Here is a 22708-nt window from a genome sequence, read left to right on the forward strand (position 1 = left end):
GATGTAATTTTAGGTACCGATAGTTAAAATTGAGAAACTGAGAAAAAAAGACTGTTAGCCCTTTCCATACAACAAGTATGAATATTTAACAATAACAGCTAAACTTAAGATGAGTAACTCTATATATATGGAGTTTTTGCTGTACAAAAGAGTTGACATATGTTTCATTACCAATACAAAAGCAGCAGACAAAAATATTTGTGCTGAATTATTAAATAACCTTTTAAAAGATAGCAACTTTATTGATAAAATCCATGTTTTAGAAAGTAAAAGGAGAAGTTTCAATGGTTTTGATTACCGTTTGAATGAAAAAATAGTATTTGCAAGACTTGAAATTGATGACTTTAAAATTTTATTTACCAATTATATAGAAAATAACGAGAATATTATTTTAAATGTAGTGAGAAATGGAGCAGAAAATGAAATAAATGTCAGTGATCTAATAAAGAATTATATTTGCATTGATATCGGACCTTTGAATGATAGACTGACAATAAATAACTCGGAATTAAATAGCAATAGTATAATAAATTCTATCGTTAATCTTATTAATAATTATAATAAAAATGATTATCTAGAGTCTTTCATTATGGATAATGAATGTGAAAAAACCCTAAGCTATTTTGATTGTTTGGACAATCACAACATATACAAAAAGGAGTTAAGTGAAAATGATAAAATACAAATAAACAACGTTATTTTTATAAATATTGAAAAGGAATCAACAAAATATTACCATATTAATTCAATCAAAGACAATGAAATAGAGCTAATGGGAAAGTTGGAGATAGGTGAGTACACTTTTCTGGGATTATACAAAACAATAAATTTTAATATGAACTTGAATTTGAGTGATATTGAAAATTCGATACAAGAAGGAAACATAGAAACATGCGATCAATTAGTCAAGGATATTTACGGTCAATCATATAATGAGGCTAATTTGGATGAAGACATTGTTGCATCTTCACTAGGTAAACTACAATTTATAAATAGAGAATTAAAATCTTCTATTCCATCAAAAGATATACTAAAAAGCATAACAATATTATTGTCCACTAGTATTATTCAGAAAGGATTAATACATTCTCAGATTAAGAACAAGAAAAGTATAATCATTTATGGGTTTATTGCAAATTTTCCAAAAATAATGGCGTCTATCTACAACACATTTAAACTACTTTCTAATAACCAAATTAACGTTTACTTTTTAAAATCTGAGATCAATTTATCGCTTGTAGAGATATAAATAAATGTCTTCATTAATATAAAAACTTAAATGGCTGCAAATCTTTCAAAAAATTCACTTTTTTTACTCGTATTAGTCTTAATATATCATAAATAACTGGAAATAAGGCGCCAACGTCTATAAATGATATGTAAATAAAATACAGCTGCAATATCAAGTCCTGAAGTCAGGATAAAATATGCAACATAAATAATGGTTTGGTAGTCGCAATATATGAAGTTTTGGGAAATATTTTGTATTTTTAATTACATTTATGACAAATTGTTGACAAATTGTCATATAATTTAAAGGAATTAATTTTATTTTGTCTTTGTTCACGTTTTTCTCCTAATATAATTCATTCTTTCCTGTTTAATTTTGATTTTATGACGAATATTCAATCCGCTTGTTCTGAGTAAAAAAGAAAAAACAAATAAGTCACAAAAATAAAATAACTAATCAATTTACTCGTTTTTTTTTCTAAATGGCGACCTTTGAAAAGGAAAATGAAGCTAAAGACAGATTTAGACCGGGAGATGTGTTTCAAGGATATTATTTTCCAGGGGTACTATGTGGGAGAACAATATGTTATTATAAGGATTTAACCTATTTGTTAGGAAAGTACAAAAGAAAAATAAGAAATATGGAACATATAATAAACTTTAGAGAACCGGGAACATTCAGTGTAATGAGTAATGTTTATAAAGAGGTTAATTTTAGTTCAATACAATTTTGTGCGGAAATAGAAGAGAGTTCTGAGTGTTTTCAAATATTAATAGGTGTTGTATTAAGGTTGCTTAACAAGAAATTAGACTTGGAAGCACTTACAGAAACAGATAGTGAAGACACAGAAGGTGCAACTGTTGGTAACGATAAAATTAATACTAGTCACATTAAAAGAAGAAAAACTAGTTTTTCTACAGTAAACAAGGAATCAATTATAAACAAAAATAATAATGAAAAATTAAATGACAATAGTAATGATAATAGTAGTTCAATGGATTTAAAAGTAAGTATGATAATAATGCAAAGTTTGGAAGATCTAAATAATGATCCAGATTCAACATCACCTCAGGGAGAAAATTATAAAACAGACAATGACTTACTTTTAAAAGATCCTGATTTTCATATATTACATCACAATGTATCGTTAATATATATATTATATCTTCTTTATAAATCACAGTATATGGTTTGTTTGGAAGATAGTTTTTCAGATTTAGAGATTTCTAACTTTCAAAGAATACCAATTACAATAGAAACATTTAATGTAATAAAGAATATTATAGAAAATTGCATATCAAGAGGCGATATTTTTCCCGAAGTGAAACAAATAGTATATCAAATGATAGATGATGATATATTAGAAATTAATCTTTATGATGGACCTCAATATTACTATCAAGATAGATATGGTAACCCACTAATGCCAGATCCCTTAGAGAAGAGATTTGCAGATGTAGAGAGTATATATTTAAACGAAAAAATTAATGATACTTTGGAGGATTACGGTAAATTTTTAGATTATCTTAAAAATTTAAACTCAAAATTACTAGATAAAATAATACATATTTCTGAATCAAGAGTAAATGTTAGTAACAATGAAGTGATTTCTTCTAATTTGAATGAATCAGAAGATAATATTTTATCTAATTTTAAACTACTTCACAGTGAGCTGTCTGATAAAATAATTAAATATGAACGTAATTATTCAAGGTATAAACAAAATTATTGCAATGTATATTCCACATCCTCTATATTGGTCAATTCAAATGACAATGCTTCAAGCAAAACAAATGATAGTAAGGTAGTAAACATAGATAATAATTGTGATTTTTATAATAGTTTCAATAAAAATAGTTATAACTACGTAGACTGGGAGGAGCTTTTTACTAACAGCAACAAATTAAATGATAAGCAAACTGCAGATTACCAGGAAAAAACAAGAGCTATTATACTAGACTTAGACGATAATATAAATATAAATGACATAAGTACAAATAAAGATAGTAAAAATAAGGATGTTGATGTTATTGAAAACAAAGGTACATGCATAGAAACGCAATACACAGATATTGATAATCACAATAATGACTTTGAATACAATAATAGTATAAGTACTAGCAACGACGATTCCTTAAAGTCTTTATTGGATAGGATAGAAAGATTAGTTAATAGAGAAATAATTTAGAATAAAATAAAAATAAGAACATACCGAACTCTAATAATATAATTCGCTAATATAACTAAATATATAAGTTCACTTATTACAACTCGTCCTTATTTTTATTCGTTAACGTTAATGTTGCATTTTTGTTTAAGAATATATTGTTTACATGAATATATTTTAATTTGTCGTTGTTTTCCTTAATCACTAGTTCATTAATAGAATATGGTGAATTGTATCTTTCCTCACCTGAATTTTTTTGTTTATATAATAACTCAAGAAGACAGGGCTTTCCATATATGGCTTCTGAAAATCCCGTGTCTACTAAATAAAGACTGTTATTACATTTTAGATTTATCCTGTTATCTAGTTGTATTGTATGCCCAATAATCATTCTATTTAAATTTAGTATATTTAATGTATCTTTTACTAAACTACATGAAATATCGTCGCTTCCCAATGATATTTCCCTAGTCCAAAGAGGCCCGTCCTCTGAAAAGAATAATGAGTTATAATCATCGCAATGTTTATATATGTCATTCAATAAATATTTTGAATTTTGTTCCAGCATATTAATCCCTACCTTAGCATATTTTGGATGCAGACCTGCATGTACAAATAATGAATCATTTACTCTAACCACTAATTTTAATGTTTTAACATATTTTCCTATAAAGCCATTATCTGACCATTCAAACATACGATTCTCACTTCCTCCATATGTTTCTATATCTTCATTTGTAACGTACTGTAATTGACCACATAAATTCATTATCTCATGATTACCTATTAAACCTATAAATTTACTATTATATAAAGGAGCTTGATTTCTTAGTTTATTGAAAAGTTTATATATTTGAAAAGCATATGGTCCTCTATCTACTATATCACCTATTTGAATAAGCATTGTATTATTTGCTGCCCAATTAAAATTTTTGTCTGTTATTCCTGATAAATACAAACATGTTACAAGCGATTTCAAGTCGCCATGAATATCCCCAATAACTACTACTCTTCCATCCCAATCGTATTCATTTTCTTTATTTAATTCTAAGTTTATATTATTGTATGTATTTGTGCAATCTACATTAAGTAACAACATTAAATAATTAATAACTATTATTCCCAAAGGAAGCCATATAAATATTAATCTAATGCCTGTATTCATTGCTGCGCAAAATATGTATTAATTTAAATACATAAATTACTATAGACAAACTTTATGACACTCTATAATGAGGGCAAACTGTTTATTTCCAAAGAAAAAAAAGTCTAACGTTGTTATTTAGCGATCAAGATTTGAATTAAAAAACATGAATACTGGTGTGGGTACCGCAAATATTACAAAATGTTCAAAATACAAGAAAATGCTCCAAGGCAAACTTTGAAAAAAAGTTTGAATAATATATCAATAATACATAAATAAAGTGACACTAAAAACAATTAATTTATAATAAATCCAAGTTAGATGATCTAAACAGTAAATACTTATGTAAATCTAACATTAGACATGGGTTAACATAATTTTAAAGAAAGCAATTACAATAACAAAAAAATTCCTATACTTTATCTAATTTTTCTTGATTCCGTCTTCTCAGAAACAGGTGGACCTATATTTTGCCACTCACTCTTTTCTTGTATAAACGCCCTAATTAGATAAATAACAAAATAATATATGTTTTTGTTCACCTTATAAAATAGTAAATAACCTACCTGTAAACATATATTATACATATGACATTTACTAATATCACAGATAATATTGCGGAACCAACAAAAATTGATTGTTCTGGCAAAAACACGCTTAATAAATGTGGACTCATAAAAAACAACCCACACGGAAGCAGTATCAAACACAAAGTGAAGAAAACAAATTCTTTGATCACAACTTTGTTTGATGATTCATTCAAAACTTTCGATATCCCAAATGGTGCGGGTCCTACACAAGAATCCATTCCTCCTTCCTTTTTACCATTATTGTCTTTGCTGCTTTTCATATTAAATAATATTTATTTATCATTCAAGTAATAAGTGTCTCGAAATACAATATCTAAATTTTTTACTTTTATCATTGGTACCCTTTTTATCTAATATCACAAGTATTCGCGCCATGTGGCGGCAACGTGCTGAAATGTCAATTTACTTTGTTTATCAAAAACAAAATTAAGTAGGAGTTTTTGCGGAGAGTAAGTGATCCTTATGTGTTTTACAAGATAATAATAGGGGAGTTTCTGCGGACATTGCTGCTCTATTTACAATATAAACAAGATAGATAGGTTGTTTACATTAATACTGGGTACTCTAATAATAAGTGGACAGGTACGAACATTGTTTAAACCTTTGTTCTTAAATTTGTTCAAGTTAAAGGTAACAACACAAAAAGGTATGGTGACAAATGGAGGCATAGACTCAAACAAATACTTGGAATGCACTAAAGAAGGACCTAAAAATACGGGAGGATATGGTTACATTGGGAGCAGTGACGAAAGATCTGTAAATGGGTTGAGCCAAAGCAAAAAAACAATAGAAGAAATAATTGATTCAATAGATATTAAAATTAATGAACTAAGGGAGGACTACATTAACTTTGATATATCTGGAATTGATGCATCTGTTGCGAACGCTCTTAGAAGGATATTGCTTGTGGAAGTGCCAACAGTAGCAATAGAAACGGTTCAGATATATCAAAATAATGGAGTTATACAAGACGAAGTTCTTGCACACAGGTTGGGGCTTATTCCAATGCTGATAGATCCAGATACAATAGACTATAGAAGTGAGGATGAAGAGCTTAATGAGAAGAACAGTCTGTGTTTTAAACTCAATGTTAAATGCAGTCGAGACGATATAAATGACGAAAATGGAATAACAAGTAAACCGGTGTTCTCCAAAGATATTGTATGGTGTCCATTAAGCGAATCGCAGAGGCAAAAATACATAGAGAATCCACCTAAAGTCGTGAATGAGGATATCCTTATAACAAAATTAAGACCTGGACAGTCTATAGAAGCTATATTACATTGCGAAAAAAATATTGGAAGGGTTCACGCAAAGTGGAGTCCAGTTTGTACTGCAAGTTACAGACTTCTTCCTTTTTTCGATTTTCCAAAAGGTCCAATCACAGGAAATGACGCAGTTGAATTTAAAAACACCTGCCCAATGGATGTATTTGACATTGAAAATTCTACTGGAAATATTTATGCAAAACATCCAAGAAACTGCACCACATGCAGAGCTTGTATTGAAAAATATCCCGATAAAGTGAAGCTTTTCAAGGATAAATTTCACTTTATATTCTCAATAGAAACAACAGGTTGCATTCCACCAATTAAGCTTGTGAAAACTTCTATTGATATACTTAGAAAAAAAAGTACTAAAGTAAAAAACTCAATCCAACTTTTTTATGAACAGTGACGTTCTAATAGAGTTATATAATTTATAAATATAACAATATATTTAAAAACAATTTCTAAATGTACCATTGTCTATTAAAAAGTTACTAATGTAATCCAAATATTTTTCTGAATATTCATATTCATTTAAAATGACAACTCTAATTGATTTATTTTTTAAAATTAAAAAATTTTTATTGTCATTTTCTCTATTATTGTTTATATTTGAAATGTAAATAGCATCTATTATACTACAAGCGAGTTCATGTTTACACGTAAAATCACTCTTTTGTATAACTACTTTGTTTATATAAGAACTACAAGTGCAAAAATGTCGCATTACTAAGTAACTTAGTTCTCCTGTTTTGTTCATATTTTCAACTATATAAAATCTTCTGTTTGTATTAATTTCTATAAATACATATATCGTTCCATTATCTATTAACGACATTGCCTTTGAGAATACGCCTGGACAAAGTTCTGATATCATATTTAGGACTTTCATATTCCAATCTGAATCCAGTTTATTTTTTTCAATGGTGTTTTTATCTGTTAAGTTAACGTTATTAATGCCTTTGTCCATGCTTTTCTCAGGATCAATACTTAAATTATCACAAAAAACACTCAAATAATCATTTTTTGCATCAACTCCCTCGTCAAACTTATTACCACAAAAAGGCCTTAAATTATTTATTAAATTTACTAATGTATTCACATGATCCAAATTTTTGTTTAATGAATACTTGAATATAGATGTCATTTTCACTACAGAAACGAATACCAAATCATAAATACTATCTATTTTTTATTTTAATTAATTTTCAGATTGTTTAAATTACAATTTATAATGGCCTTAACTTTTACATCATATATGCATGTTTACTTCATGTCAGACTATAAAATAAAAAAAATTATTTATATAACAAAGATACTTGAAATCAAAATAATAAATATAACTTATCCTAGTTTAATTAAATACTCTTATTGTTTTTTTTCTAGTTATTAATATTTTCTCACCCCTCTCCTTATTTTGTGCATGTTAAATTTTTTTTCACTTAATTTATAAATAATATCGGTAATATTACTCACTAACTCATTTGAATTATATTTTAAATTATTATTTTCTATAGTAAAAAGAAACCTCCCTAAATTACTATTTCACAATTAATTTGATTTTAATTATGTATTTAAATTAGTGCCATCAATTTCTATATAAATTTACCTGAGTATTTTTAATATAATAGATGCCGATACCAATTCTCTATATTATAAACAATCAAAAATTAGAGCTTGTTAAATTAACAATAGCATGCCGGATTTGGTTTCGCTCTATTATAGTGATTAAATGTTTTTGTTGTCTTTACAAATATTGGATTCGTTCTTGCTCTTTCTCTGTATCTATTACTTCCATCATTACATATGCAAAATGAATCATTTCCTATTGATTCCGGACTTAGGAAATCACCTTTACTTTTCATTGAATAAAATGCATTGGGATCTCTTTCAAGCATATATTTCCTTTTCAATTCATCCAACTGCTTTTTATATTCAAAATAACCAGGTGGGTATATTATTGTCTCGTACATTTTTGGTTTAAATACCTCCTCTGCAGGAGAATAATTCTCTCTAATATGTCTATTCGCTTCTAAATTAGGGTATTGACCTGAACAATACATTAATGTCTTTGTCGGAGTCATGCATGAACCAAGATCTGAATAACTGTCTTCTCTATAAAAGTCTTGTATTGAACGATTGTATCTTTTCGGAACACTATAGCAGTTATATGTGGGTGGATTTAATTGATTTGGAGATTCATAATTAGGAATGCAACTGTTAAGTGGATTCATAAAACCAACTCCTTGATTAGTTAATGTTGGTCTGTAATTGTTAAAACCAGAACTACTCCTTTTTATGTTTCTATTATTACCATAATAATTATTATTATTTTGGTATAATTCTTCTGTATTGTAATAATTGTCAACATAACGTGAATAATTCTTTGGTCTGTTTAAATTAGTGTTCATTGGAGCATGTGACCTTCCATAGTAAAAGTTTCTAATACCACTGCTATTAATGGGTTTTTCGCTTTGAGTAACACCTCTTATTGGGGACTTTTGCTGATGCTCTCTTAAATAATAATGATTATTGCCTTCGTTATATTGACTGTGATTATAGTGTTGCTTAGCAATATGCTCTCTACTACCGTAATTGTAATTGTCTCTCGAATTTCCAAATTCATTTGCCTGAACTGATTCGTAATTACTTTCTAAATACCCATCATTATCTTCATTCATTGAGAATGGATAAGGAATTGTCGGGAATTCATCATTGCTATTTGTTGGATAACAACTAATGTTATTACTAAATCTTAGATTGGAGCAATAATCTTCAGGTACTTGGTGAAAGCTTTTATCATTATCAGGATTGTTTCTTCGAGATAAATTAACACTGCTGCTTCTTTTATTTTCAATAATGTTACTGTGGTTAGCATATTCATCTCTATTTTTTGTCTCAATTGGTCTTCTTAACCTCGCACCTGACGAAAAAAGGGCTGCACTATTCACACTTCTACCGGCTGAAGATAATACATTCCCATTTTCCGCCACCCTTCTTCCTATATATTGTCTATTTAAACCACTATTATTTTGTCCTTTCATTTGTTGATCATTCGAAATTGATGACCCACTGTTGGATAATTTTTTTGTAAAATTTGGGATACGACTATTGGTACTAGCCGTAACTCTTTTATGTGTTGATCCTTGTGGTTTGTTTTTTATATTTATTGATTCCATTGAACGTCTCTTTGGCTTAATTTCTACCAAATTTGATTTCATTGATTGACCTCTATTCAATGCATCTTCTTGTAGTACCTCTTTTGTTATTCGTCTTGTTCTTGGCGTAATTACTGGTACTGGTACTGGTACTGGATAAGAATGATCACCAATAGGTGTTGGTTTATTATCACTTTGGTTACCTTTTTTGGAAATTATATTATCATAAATATCAGTTAAAGTTACGCCTGGAGTACCTATTGGTAAGACTTTAACATCGTTATAATTAGACGGCCAAACACCTGCATAACCTACGTTATTGACATTATCAGTGTTTTTATAGTCGTCAATACCGAATTTGTCTTTATTGTTGTGGCAATAATTCATTATACTATTAACGACAATATTACACTTATTTGATCTATCTTATTTATATAATTTTACTATTCTAACTTAATATCTTCACGCCTTATTCAATTCAATGTCAAGTTACCAATTACAATATTACCTTAATATTTAGAAGAAAAAAATGCTTCATTAATTTATAACTTCAATTAAGACTATTGTTATTTATAAATACTAGATGGATTTCTTCATCACCTCTTTATATTTAATTGCTTTTTACATGTAAAGTATGCTTTTATTTTGAGACTTGTACATATGCACACATTTATCATGTAATACAGAAACAATATATTAAGCGATATTATGGTAAATTACACTATATATATCCATATATAATATATATGTATACATATAATTTTTTGATTGTTTATTTTAATGTAGTCTCTGTAATATCCATAATATTTTGATACTGACTTTATTTCAGGAATTACGTTAAATGCAAGGAAATAAAATAAATTTAAAATAAAAAAATGTAAATAATTACTTAGTAGTGATAGAGAAATGTACACTAAAACTTTACCTTCTTTCTCTGAAAGTATTTTCTCACTTTGAGTCATTTTTTCCTCAAAACTAATATTATGTGAACAATTTACTTGACATGTGACAAATTTCTTATATGTGAGTATATTTAACTGAAATCCCTGTTTTTTGTGTGAACTCAGAGGTGTTTTTAGTCAAAAAAATTATACGGGTATCTCTGTTTGACATCTTAAATAGAAATATATACGTTGGAATTAACTTTGCATTCTTACACCCTCAAATTTTGAGTAGTTACAGAGCAACAATTCTGAAAGTGTTTCTAATAGCATAAACCATTGTCTCTGTTTAAATATGAAAAGTAGGATATATATCATAATTAGAATTAACTTAATATCATTTATCAGAATTCAATCCCACAAAACAAGAGCATGAATAAATCAAAAGTCACATTCATCGCGCGATTACTGTCCCGAATACAGAAAATTATCAAACAAATAAAGGAATACAACATACGGAAGATACATTAAAATGAGGCAAAAATTTTAAGAAGATTTAAATACAACAAATATATATACTATAATTCACCTGTACTTAATATTTCTTTTTAATAGTATTAAAAAGATCTTATTTACTGGCGCCTTGCCACGTAAGTGGATATAATTTTAATACATGGGTACATGCATATTAGTTGAAGTGATATAATAAAGTGTAATTTTACTTATCAACAATATTTTAAGATAAGGTCAATTAAAAATAAAAACAAATATTTGTGTGTGAAGTTGCACAATCATAAGTAAAGCCGTTTTAGTTTTTCTAATTGAATAAAATAGAAAATGGAAGAACAAGGTATGTTTAAGAAATTCATATATTTGTTGAGTTGTAACTTATTTGATAACCATTTTAATATGTGCTGAAAAAACATCAATCCAACATTTATCATACTTTGCTAAAGGACAAGCAAGTAATATTTCTAATCAAGTTCCTGCGTCAGTATTATATCAATCTCAAATGGGGCAAATGGGAAATCCAGCTCCTATTGGAATTGCTCAGCAGGTTCCTGGACAAATATATCAGACACAGCATATTCCGAATCAATATGCTGGGATGTTGAGACCGGAGGGTTTCCCGGTTTATACAACTCAATGGCCAAGTGCATTTACTGGTGGAGATCCAACTCAAGTTCAAGCACCAATTCAAACTCAGTATTTGCCCACAGAAACTCCGTTATTTTACTCTTCTGCCCATTGGGATACTCAATCATATTTACCTATGAGTTACTATGGAGGAGCTTACGACACCGTCGGTAATTTCTATCCGGCATTACCACATTCGGGGTCATTCCAATATATGCAAGAAGGAGCTGGACCTGTGATACCAAGAAAAAGAAGTACAAGGAGGCGATTTTTCAAGTTTTGCTGTTAGATTTTTTATAGAAAAGTTCTATATTTTCTTATTTCCTCAAAAAAAACCAACTTCTAGTTCTACCGTAAATATACCTACTGTGACTTTTCTTCCATCAGAATAAAGATAAAGCTTTTCTACATATTTATTATAGCAGAACATAGTTTATTTAGGACTAATTACTAATTGAGAGGGAAAAGGTAATAACTACAGGAAGAAATAGTAATTTTAATCATTCTTTTTTCATTATGCATCCATTTAAATCTTCTTTTTTAAACAAATATATATACTTATGCAAAGATTTGGTTTATCGCAGACAAAATAAAATACTGGGGAGATATTATGGCACTTTTTCTTTACAATAATTCATTACCTCAACATATTCAAGTAAAGTTGAACATGCTTGGTGTTTTTATTGATACACATGTGTTATTTACTTTTCGTGGGTAGATACTTAATTATTTTTTGTTTTAGTGCATATAAATCATGCGTATGAATTAAGTAAAATTTACTTCACTGACATCCACTGATATTCTCCAGATTTCGCTATTCCACTACAATTTTGTTCCACAGTATTTATTCATCCTTACATAGGCGAATGGCGGGTACATTTATTTTGTCCCGACAGTCGGTCCTCATAAAGACTATATAGGTACTAATCATAGCCCAGTTAAACACTGGGAGGCTTTAACATGCCGAAACTAATTTCTGATTCTGAGAGGTTGTTTTTGGAGGATGGAGTTGAGCAGGGAATTAGAAATGATGGAAGAAGATTAACGGACTTTAGAGAAATTTCAATAGATTTGGATGTCATTTCTACTTCAAACGGCTCTTCGAGGATTAAGAACGACGAATTGGAACTAATAGTAGCAGTCAAGGTAGGTTTTTAAACTTATTTTTTATACTGAATCTTTACTAATTCCACTTTAGTGTGAGGTTGCAAGTTCGTATAAAGATATGGCATCTTCTGGTTCTATAATTGTTAATATTGACTGGTAGGTCTTAAAGTATAACATAGAGTTTTATATCGATCTTATTTTAATTTTTATTTATTTAATTACCTTAAAAAAAGTGAAAGCGTTGCAGATAAAATAGCACAAGTGTTTCCATCTTTTGTTGAAGATGACTATTCTTTATATTTGACTAATATTATTAAAGATATGTGTTTCTCTGAATTTGATTACTCTAAATTAATTATTTACGAGGATCAATTATTTTGGAATATTTATATAGATGTATCTGTGATAAGCTTCGGAGGCAACTTAATAGACTGGATTGTTATAGGTATACACGCTGCATTAAGAAATACAATGTAAGTTTGAGATCAATCTTTAAATACTAATTATTTAATCTACTTATAAATGCAAAATATTATTCGTAAACAAATACTTGTAGTATTCCTAAAATAGAGGTTAATTTAATTGGCAATAATAAAGAACCATCTGTAAATGAGGAAATTATTTATTCAGTATCACCTTTTAATAAATCAGGAACAGTCTTTCCATATGAAAATGTTCCATTTATTGTCTCTGCAGGGTGCATAAGAGGGAAAGTAATATGGGATATGGACATTCTAGAGCAGGTTTGTTCGAAAACAATTGTTGCTCTTTCAATAAATTCAGAGGGGGAATGCATTTGCATGAATAAAATATATTCAAACACTCTGGACATAAATATTATACCTACCATTTTAAATAAAGCAATTGAAATTACAAAAGATCTTTCTAGTTCAATGAACGAGTTTTTCTCAGACTTAAAAACAAGACAATGTCAAGAATGACTTGGTGTTTCAAAATTATTTTAATTTACCTACTAGTGTTACTGACAACAATTGATTGTCGAACACATTTATGACTTATTACTACCACATTAACATTTGTTTACATATGTCCGTGAAGTACCACCTGAAAACGTGTTAGAATAAAAATAAGGTTATCACAAACACATGGTTGTTTTTTCCTTTTACCTGCCTATTCAAGCTCCTCATTTTTTTTTATTTTGCACGTTTTCCCGCTATCCCACCCGTGCATTTTTTTGAGACAGTTGCTTTTTGCCTAATTGAAATTATTTTTAATTAGTATAGTTATATAGTCACTTTCCAGGTATTTGTTTACTTGTAATTTTTTAGAGTTGATTGAAAAGTATTGAGGTTTAAATAGTTGAAGTAATTAAATTTTGTTATAGTTGGATTAAAACGTAAATAAAATATTTACTTTATTAATTTGAATTTCTTTGATAGATTATTGAATAGTTTGCAGTAGTTTGGATTTGAATTAGAAATGACATTTAAGCAGTTAAAGCCATTAAAAAAAATAGTATTTGAACATTCCGTAACTGGGAGACTCAGGATATCGTCTATTTTGGATTCTGAGGATGGTGGGATATCATATATTGGAAAAAAGGTTACGGTCTCAGGGTGGGCTAGAACAGTTAGAAAACAATGTTCAGACACATTGCTGTTTATTTCGTTAAATGATGGCTCAACTCCCAGGAACCTTCAATGTGTTATAGAAAAAACATCGAAAGGGTTTGATGACGGCTTGAAAACATCGGTTGGATGTTCGTTTAGGGTAACAGGGACGATAGTAAAGTCTCCAGCGGAGGGTCAACCAGTGGAACTGTTACTAAATACAAATGATGACGAACTCAAAGTGTATGGTTATTGCGACGCATCCAAATATCCGCTTTCTAAGAAACACCATCCAAGGGAATTTTTAAGAGAAATAGCTCACTTAAGGCCGAGAAGTCAATTCTTTAGTTCAGTGTTGCGCATTAGAAATTCATTAGCAATAGCAATTCATGAGTTTTTCCAAAGAAACGGATTTTTGTATATTCATACTCCGATAATAACAGCGGCCGATTGTGAAGGAGCAGGAGAAATGTTTAGAGTAACTACACTACTTCCAGTTGAAAACGACATTACAAAATTATCTGCTGTTCCGACAACAAAATTAGAGAATTCACAGGAATTGATAGTTGATAATAAAAAAGAATTTTTTGGTAAGGCTTCTTTTTTAACGGTATCAGGTCAGCTAGCACTAGAGACAGTAGCTTGTTCAATGTCGGATGTTTACACATTTGGTCCCACATTTAGAGCTGAAAATTCCCATACCTCTAGACATTTAGCAGAATTTTGGATGATAGAGCCTGAAATGGCTTTTTCTGATTTAAATGACTGCATGAATCTAGGAGAAGGTCTGTTGAAATACACAGTTGAGTACGTTTTGGAGAATAATATCTCGGATTTGGAGTATTTGGATAAAAACGTAGAAAACGGATTGATTGAGAGACTAAAGGTAATCTGCTCAAATGAATTTGCAAGAATATCTTATACAGATGCCATTGAAATGCTTAAACCTCATGATAAAAAATTCACCGTTCCAGTGACATGGGGAATGGATATGGGATCCGAACATGAGAAATACTTAACAGATGTTATTGAGAAAAAACCCTGTATCATATATAATTATCCTAAGGACATTAAGTCATTTTACATGAAGTTAAATGATGATGAAAAGACGGTGGCTGCTATGGACATTTTAGTCCCGAAAATTGGTGAAGTTGTTGGTGGATCACAAAGGGAAGATGACATCAACAAACTTGAAAATGCCATTAAAAATAAGAACATGGATCCAAAACCTTACTGGTGGTACAGTGAATTAAGAAAATATGGTTCCGTTCCGCATTCTGGATTTGGGCTTGGATTTGAAAGACTCATTATGATGATAACTGGAGTAGAAAATGTTAGGGATGTTATTCCATTCCCAAGATATCCAAATCATTGTGATTTCTAAACTAACTGGTTTTTAATTTATCTACACGAAGGAATCTGTCATTTATGTTTCCTTAATTTTTTTTTAAATGAGATTTAAGGGGAAATGTTGGAGTTTTTCGATATGTCTAGCTCTTGAATCCTATTTAGTTTTTTTTACTCTTGTAATAATTTTTAAATATTTAATTCGATATTTTCACATTGATTTTATGGTTCTTTTGAGTTGATGTTTAATTGTTACTTCGAAGGCTCATTTTCATCATCAACTTTACCTTGTTCCTATTTTCTCCATTTACCTTCGTTTACATCCATATCCAGGAACTGACACGAGATTTATACAACAACATAGTCGCATATACACAAATAATGTGGTGACGATATATGAATATATTTAAAATAATAAGAAATCCAAAATAACATGTTTAATGCACCTATAACTAGAAAATGTTGACCAACGAAACAAGAATCATAAATTTAACACATAATTTTTTATGTAAAAATTTTGCCTCACACAATAAACAAAGCGTTGTTTTAAAATAAATAGTGATAAATCAACATAATTTCCACTAATATATTAAATCTAATATTAAAATAAACATACGCGCTAATCTTAAGCTTTTAAGCATTTATTCTAGCTTAATAGTTACTGTTGTAACTCCCGCTGAATATGGCGGGTACATATCCCGCATGAGCTGAAAAGGGCTACTGAAATAGTAAATAAATGTAAATAGCAGCATATAAAGAAATTTGTATAACTTAATTACGGAGGTAAATATATTGGGGAAAAAAGTAAATATAGTGAGGACTATATACGTATTTGACTAAATACAAGGTATATGTAAAATGGGAAAGAACAAATAAGAATATTATAAATTCAATTGAACAATAAATAGATAACTTTTTGTAAATATAAATTAATTCAAATAAAATAAGCAAAAAGAAAAGGTTTGTTAGGTTCTTTTGCTTTAAAGGTGAATTTTGGCGCAATTAAAGTTAATAAAAGAACACGTGTATAACAACATTTAAGTGTAAGTTAGAGTACACAAGAAAATAAATAAGAGGTTCTTTTTCCTTTTTACAAGTAAAGGTGATTCGTCTCTTTTTAAGGTGTTATTGACACATTAATATATATCCATATTCAAGGGAATATTTTAATATTCTTTTTGTTGCACTAAATTGAGTGTAATCTTTATATTATTAGAAATATTTTATTTCACTTAAAGGCATATAATTATTAAAACGATACAAAGATGGTAGGTTCTTAACTTTATCTGTCATGATAATGTTTACAATACTAATATAAATATATATGGTGTTGTTGACATGATTTACATAAGCTTAATTACTAATTACAAAAATTAACTTATTCCACTATTAATATTTTTTCTACTATGTAGGATGACATTGAAGCCCAGAAGCAAATACAGCAAATGATTGACTTCATTTTAAATGAGGCAAAAGACAAGGCCAACGAGATAGAGGCAAAGGCACTGCAGGATTATAATATAGAAAAATTAAAACTTGTACAAAACTATAAAGATTTGATACGCCAAGATCTAAAAAAGAGAGTTAAAAAATTAGAGGTCGAGAGAGCAATTGCGAGAAGCACTGCTTTAAATAAAGCAAGACTTAAGAAAATGGCAGCTAGAGCCCAAGTTTTGACAGAAGTAGTGCAGCTTACAAGAAAGAAATTGTGTGAACTTTCCACAAATGTTTCTGTTTACGAGCCACTATTGGTAGATCTACTCGCACAGTCTATGATCAAACTTTTGGAGCCTGCAGTTATTGTTAAATGTCGTCAGTCAGATTTGGCTGTAGTAGAAAGTGCAATTCCAAAGGCGGTTAAAAAATTCAAAGAGATTCTTCAGAGTGAATGTGGTATTTCTATGAATGTCGACGCTAAAATCGACAAGGAAAACTTTCTCTATCCCGCTCCAACCAGTATAGAACAGAATTCAAGATACTGTTCTGGTGGTATTATGGTCTCAAATTTGGACGGTAAGATTGTTTGCAATAATACACTGGATGCAAGGTTAGATCTCGTTATCCAGAATGATGCTCCTGCAATCAGGTCCAAACTCTTTCCAAAGACTGCTTAACTGTTGTAAGCAATATAAACAATAAGGTATTAACAATATAGGAACCAAGTTACTTATTTGTTAGTAGTCACGCACTTTTTAATCAACTGAAAAAAAAAACACATCAAAATTTAGTTTTACTGCAGTTTTTTATTCATTCCTTTTCCTTGTAAAATTGAGAATTTACATTTTTTACACATTTGCTTTCAAAATTTATGTTATTTAGTTGTAAATATGACTGTATCATAACTAACACTACTTATGTAGGGGCTATGGGTAAAATGTGAATGAAACAGAAAAATCCTAAACCACGTTACTTAACATGACCGAGAAGAACATTACAAATACCAAATTTAGAATTAATTAGAATATCAGCATTTATCTTTTGAAAATTCATTTATTTAATATTTGCTTGGTATGCATGCATTTTAGCTTAAAATAAGCCCTAGAGTAAGACCTTATGCCACAAATAATAAATGCCGGTATTGGGGGACGGTCAAATAATAAACTAATACAATTTTTCCCACACTAAACAATTTGATTTGTGTGATTATATAAAGATAATATATAATAATAAAATAGAAAACAGAAATTTTATTTGATAAAATACTTGTATTAATTTAAATAATAACGTAACGTAATGTAGAGTAAAAGGCATTTATAAATAAACACTTTAAAAAAATATCTCTTTACATAATTAAATTGCAAATATTTCAACAAGTTAATAAAAAGCTCTAACAATCGTCTTTAAATACGGAATAATTAAATATTGAATATAACAAACTAAGTGGATGATTTCTAAATTATAAATAATCCAACTTTGATGTATTTTTTTACTAATTAAAAAGTGAAGCTTATTTCAACTGTAATTAAATTAGATTGAAATATACTCTGTTTAAAATAGGCATTAAAGAAGTGTGAAACTGTGTATATTAGTAAATAATAGGTATAAAGTATTTAAAAGAATAAATAAGATGGATAAAAAAGGCAAGCAAACTGGTAATTTAGTTAAAAATGATAAGCAATCAAGCATATTGTCTTTTTTCTCTCCTAAAGTTAATAACAAAAAAGAAGTAGATTCAAGAACAACTCCAGTTAAAACAAAAAACACAAAACAAGTATATGAAGCACTTATAGACCAAGATAATGATACGGAAACTGAGTTGTTCAATTACGAGGAGAACGAAAACAGAGTAGCTAATACTGAAATTTCAATACTCAAAGAATTGGACAATTTTTCTGCAGAAAGAATAAAGACATGTGACTCAACACCGTGTAAAATGAGTAGCAAAAAAAAATCAGACACTCCTTTAAACGAAACAATGGGAAGAAGAATAAGAAGGATAAGCGATTCAGATGACGAAGACGAAAATAAAGATTTAGATATAGAGTTACCGAATAAGAGAGTAAAGAGGAGATTACAAGATGATAATACTCAGTCGACGACAGAAAAAGATTATAATCTAGTAGAGTTTAAATATAGTATGGAGGACGGAATAAATTACTTAGATATGGATGAAGAAACCGGTATAAATATAGAGAAGGAAAATATAAGAAACATAGGTATTAAATTGCCATTAACTAGACATTCAATTGCTACAAAGTATCAGGAAATAGACGACTTGACGGTTAATGAGGAGGAAGAATTTGCAAAAAGGCTTTTGGGTACAGTAGCAGCTCAAAGTAGTCAGTTGTTTAGGGACTACATTGACGCAATATTGCAATATGGAAGAAATTATTCGTTTCCGTCTTGGTTGTTGTTGAAAAATATAAGAGATGGTAATGGGACGAGTCCATTTGATCCTACTTATGATCCGTCGACAATATGGGTTCCGAATTCATATTCGAAAGTAGCAAAAGAAGAGAAGATACACTTTACACCTGCAATGGAGCAATATTGGGAATTTAAAAGGGAACACTTTGACAAGATATTATTTTTTAAAATGGGTAAATTTTATGAAATGTTTTACATAGATGCTTGCATATGTCAAAAACATTGTGACTTAAGATGGACGGCAGGGGATGCAAAACCTCATGTTGGCTTTCCAGAGACAGCATTGCATGCATATGCAAATAAGTTAGTTAACCTGGGATACAGGGTGGTGGTAGTTGAACAAATGGAAACACCAAAGGAATTAGAAGAAAGGAACAGAAGTGCTTCCAGGGGAGTTAAAAAGGAAAAAGCAGTAAAAAGGGATATAAATGAGGTCTTAACCAACGGCACACTAGTTAGACCAGACATGTTAAGTGATATGGCAAGTATATTAATGACAATTTATTTTGACAGGAAAGAAAATGAAAATAATGAATTAATATACGAAGTGGGGATTGTTTGTGTGGACATTACTACTGGAAAAGTAGAGTTAACTTCGGTTGAGGAAAAAGGGGATCAGTTTTTAATGATAAGGACAATAATAAGTCAAGTGCAGCCTAAAGAAATAGCTTATTTGCCAGGGAACATCCCGATACAAGTGTTAAGATATTTAAGCTCGATAACACCGTCTATACAACTAACGAATTTCAGGGATTTCGTTGATTCTTTATTGGCAATAAACGATATTGTGAATACGTTTAACAGACTTGAAATACCATTACCAGAAATTGTAGATCAATTGTGTAATAAGTCTAAGTCACTTTGTTGTGCTTTTTCTGGTACATTAAGATACCTATCAACAATATTACTTTGCGACAGATTAATAATGACAGGAACGTTTTCTGAATACGACCCCTCGAAAACAAACCACTTGATGTTAAATGTGGGAGCGATAAAAGATTTAGAGTTATTACAAACCCAACACGGGGATGAAGGCAACTCTTTATTTGGTTTTTTAAAGCACACAATCACTCCAGGCGGCTCTAGATTACTTAAAAAATGGATCACATATCCTTTAACTAACATTGATAGGATAAATGAGAGACTTGACTCAGTGAGTTGGTTTATGGAGAATTCCGAAAAGCTTTACGAATTTAGAGAAGAATTGAGAAAATTGGACTCTTCCTTAAACAGCAGCAGTAATAGTAGCGTTAATGTCAATGGAAGTGGCATCAGCAACACTGGTGGAGGTGCCAACGGAAACAATAATCACGGTTCTGGACAAAAAAACTCAAGAAGAAGGTACTCGCAAAACTTGGATTTTGAGAGACTAATAAATAGAATAACTTCTGGTGTACTTCAAAGCAAAAGAGGTGCTGTATTCTTTACAAATGTGATACAGAAAAGGATTCAGGAATTCATCAATTCTATGGATCTTTTTGACTCAACACTCAAGTGCATCATAGATATTTTTGGGAATTCAGAAACAAGAAGAACAATGCCCAAACTTTTGTTAGCACTTACAGGACTGAGAAAGGAGGATGTAAACAACGACAAAACGCAAGTTGATGAGTCTTTTTGCGATGGGTATTTAACAAACATTTTTGAGACAACAAGAAAACTACGATCACTAGTTGTATTAGACAATAATACAGGGGATTGGAAACCAGTACCAGGAAAATGTAGAGAGTACGATGAAATAGTTGATTCAATAAACAACATCAAAAAGAGCCTTAATGATGAGTTATTGAGAATAAGCAAGGAGATGAATACCACGTCCATTTCATTCGTAAATAATAAGTATAGATATGAAATTGAATGTCCCGAAAGCATACCAAAATCGCGTTTCCCAGACTCTGCTGAGATAACTTCCTCTAAAAAAGGATATGTTAGATTTCACACAGACGAAATTAAGCAACTGTTGTATGACCTTGAGTTTAAAGAAGAGCAACTACAGAAAAGCCTATTTCCATATTTGCAAACAATCTGCAAGGAATTTCACCGTAATTTTTCGTCTTTTTCAGCAATTTCTGACTCGGTTTCGCAATTAGATGTGCTGATATCCCTGGCATTAACGTCTATGGACACTTCAGAAGGACCGTTTTGCAGACCCAATTTTATTAACAAGTCTGAAAATAATGGTGCTCCTTTTCTTGAATTTAAGGAATGCAGACACCCAGTTATTGCAAGACTTAAAACTAACTATATACCAAATGACGTTTTTCTCAATAGTAATGGCAATAATGCGTGTTGTTGTTTGGTCACAGGTCCAAATATGGGTGGAAAATCAACAATCCTAAGACAGACATGTATTATCGTTATTATAGCACATATTGGGTGTTACGTGCCTGCTAGTGAGTGCAACCTGACTCCTGTTGATAAGATATTCACGAGAATCGGTGCCTATGACTCAATTATCGAGGGTAAGAGTACATTTCTTGTTGAGCTTGAAGAGACTGCTGAAATTCTTAATCATTCAACTCAAGATTCACTCGTAATTATAGATGAGCTTGGGAGAGGCACCTCCACTTTTGATGGAACTGCAATATCCATTGCCACTTTGGAATACATATCAAGAAAAATCGAATGCAGATGCTTGTTTTCAACACATCTGCACTTACTTTGCGACGAATTCTCCAACGACTCAAGAGTATCGCCTTATCACATGGACTTAGATCTAAACAATGACACAAAAACTATTACTTTCTTGTATAAATTTATACCTGGTATATGTCCTAAATCATATGGTATGAATGTTGCCAATTTAGCTGGCATACCACAGGAAATTATTGATAATTCAGTTAACTTGGCATCAGATGCAGAGACTTGCACACTTTTGTTAAGAAATATATCGGAAATTAAAAAGTTTATTCGAAAATGTTTGCCAAATTGGGACAACAATATCGAATTGTTCGAGTTTTTCAAAAACAACAAAAATCTTATCAAAAAATTCATTGACGAACTTCCTTGATATTAACTTATTGCAGGAAGGATTATTTCTTTAAATTTGTAGAAATGATACGGAGATTACTAGACTGATATTTTAGCAAAAAACTCTTTTAACTTAAAAGATTTTTATTTTTTCAATTAAATTTATATAAGTTACTGCTTTACATATATCGTGCCAGAACGAGTAATTGAGGAACTGAAAGTGCCTTCGTATTTTGTATCTTAAGTTAATACTAATAAATTATTCACTGA

The 22708-nt window shown here is 30.0% G+C and overlaps 12 protein-coding genes across 12 annotated transcripts; 8 read left to right on the plus strand and 4 right to left on the minus strand.

The window, feature by feature from the left end:
* Window positions 1-109: 109 nt before the first annotated feature.
* Window positions 110-1249, plus strand: FG386_001893 (uncharacterized protein; the record flags this gene model as incomplete). The annotated part of the gene is made up of 1 exon (XM_067341286.1): window positions 110-1249. The coding sequence occupies one exon, from the start codon at window positions 110-112 to the stop codon at window positions 1247-1249; it is 1140 nt and encodes a 379-aa protein (XP_067195529.1).
* A 463-nt stretch (window positions 1250-1712) lies between these two features.
* Window positions 1713-3419, plus strand: FG386_001894 (apcomplexan conserved protein; the record flags this gene model as incomplete). Its single annotated transcript, XM_067341287.1, has 1 exon — window positions 1713-3419. The coding sequence occupies one exon, from the start codon at window positions 1713-1715 to the stop codon at window positions 3417-3419; it is 1707 nt and encodes a 568-aa protein (XP_067195530.1).
* A 76-nt stretch (window positions 3420-3495) lies between these two features.
* Window positions 3496-4563, minus strand: FG386_001895 (uncharacterized protein; the record flags this gene model as incomplete). Its single annotated transcript, XM_067341288.1, has 1 exon — window positions 3496-4563. The coding sequence occupies one exon, from the start codon at window positions 4561-4563 to the stop codon at window positions 3496-3498; it is 1068 nt and encodes a 355-aa protein (XP_067195531.1).
* A 398-nt stretch (window positions 4564-4961) lies between these two features.
* Window positions 4962-5392, minus strand: FG386_001896 (uncharacterized protein; the record flags this gene model as incomplete). Its single annotated transcript, XM_067341289.1, has 2 exons — window positions 4962-5043; window positions 5109-5392. 2 exons carry the CDS (start codon window positions 5390-5392, stop codon window positions 4962-4964), a joined length of 366 nt encoding a protein of 121 aa, XP_067195532.1.
* A 388-nt stretch (window positions 5393-5780) lies between these two features.
* Window positions 5781-6809, plus strand: FG386_001898 (DNA-directed RNA polymerase I; the record flags this gene model as incomplete). The annotated part of the gene is made up of 1 exon (XM_067341291.1): window positions 5781-6809. One exon carries the CDS (start codon window positions 5781-5783, stop codon window positions 6807-6809), a length of 1029 nt encoding a protein of 342 aa, XP_067195534.1.
* Window positions 6810-6851: 42 nt separating this feature from the next.
* Window positions 6852-7547, minus strand: FG386_001899 (uncharacterized protein; the record flags this gene model as incomplete). Its single annotated transcript, XM_067341292.1, has 1 exon — window positions 6852-7547. The coding sequence occupies one exon, from the start codon at window positions 7545-7547 to the stop codon at window positions 6852-6854; it is 696 nt and encodes a 231-aa protein (XP_067195535.1).
* Window positions 7548-8085: 538 nt separating this feature from the next.
* Window positions 8086-9945, minus strand: FG386_001900 (uncharacterized protein; the record flags this gene model as incomplete). The annotated part of the gene is made up of 1 exon (XM_067341293.1): window positions 8086-9945. The coding sequence occupies one exon, from the start codon at window positions 9943-9945 to the stop codon at window positions 8086-8088; it is 1860 nt and encodes a 619-aa protein (XP_067195536.1).
* A 1506-nt stretch (window positions 9946-11451) lies between these two features.
* On the plus strand, window positions 11452-11865 carry FG386_001901 (uncharacterized protein; the record flags this gene model as incomplete). Its single annotated transcript, XM_067341294.1, has 1 exon — window positions 11452-11865. The coding sequence occupies one exon, from the start codon at window positions 11452-11454 to the stop codon at window positions 11863-11865; it is 414 nt and encodes a 137-aa protein (XP_067195537.1).
* Window positions 11866-12536: 671 nt separating this feature from the next.
* Window positions 12537-13624, plus strand: FG386_001902 (uncharacterized protein; the record flags this gene model as incomplete). Its single annotated transcript, XM_067341295.1, has 4 exons — window positions 12537-12722; window positions 12775-12839; window positions 12917-13156; window positions 13240-13624. The coding sequence occupies 4 exons, from the start codon at window positions 12537-12539 to the stop codon at window positions 13622-13624; spliced, it is 876 nt and encodes a 291-aa protein (XP_067195538.1).
* A 499-nt stretch (window positions 13625-14123) lies between these two features.
* FG386_001903 (asparaginyl-tRNA synthetase) lies at window positions 14124-15638 on the plus strand (the record flags this gene model as incomplete). Its single annotated transcript, XM_067341296.1, has 1 exon — window positions 14124-15638. The coding sequence occupies one exon, from the start codon at window positions 14124-14126 to the stop codon at window positions 15636-15638; it is 1515 nt and encodes a 504-aa protein (XP_067195539.1).
* A 1375-nt stretch (window positions 15639-17013) lies between these two features.
* Window positions 17014-17715, plus strand: FG386_001904 (uncharacterized protein; the record flags this gene model as incomplete). The annotated part of the gene is made up of 1 exon (XM_067341297.1): window positions 17014-17715. A coding segment is annotated over one exon (702 nt), but the record flags the coding sequence as incomplete, so codon positions are not given.
* A 953-nt stretch (window positions 17716-18668) lies between these two features.
* FG386_001905 (DNA repair protein) lies at window positions 18669-22478 on the plus strand (the record flags this gene model as incomplete). Its single annotated transcript, XM_067341298.1, has 1 exon — window positions 18669-22478. The coding sequence occupies one exon, from the start codon at window positions 18669-18671 to the stop codon at window positions 22476-22478; it is 3810 nt and encodes a 1269-aa protein (XP_067195541.1).
* Between the last annotated feature and the right edge of the window lie 230 nt (window positions 22479-22708).

Source organism: Cryptosporidium ryanae (genome assembly GCF_009792415.1).
Source record: "Cryptosporidium ryanae isolate 45019 chromosome Unknown contig_29, whole genome shotgun sequence".
NCBI lineage: Eukaryota > Apicomplexa > Conoidasida > Eucoccidiorida > Cryptosporidiidae > Cryptosporidium > Cryptosporidium ryanae.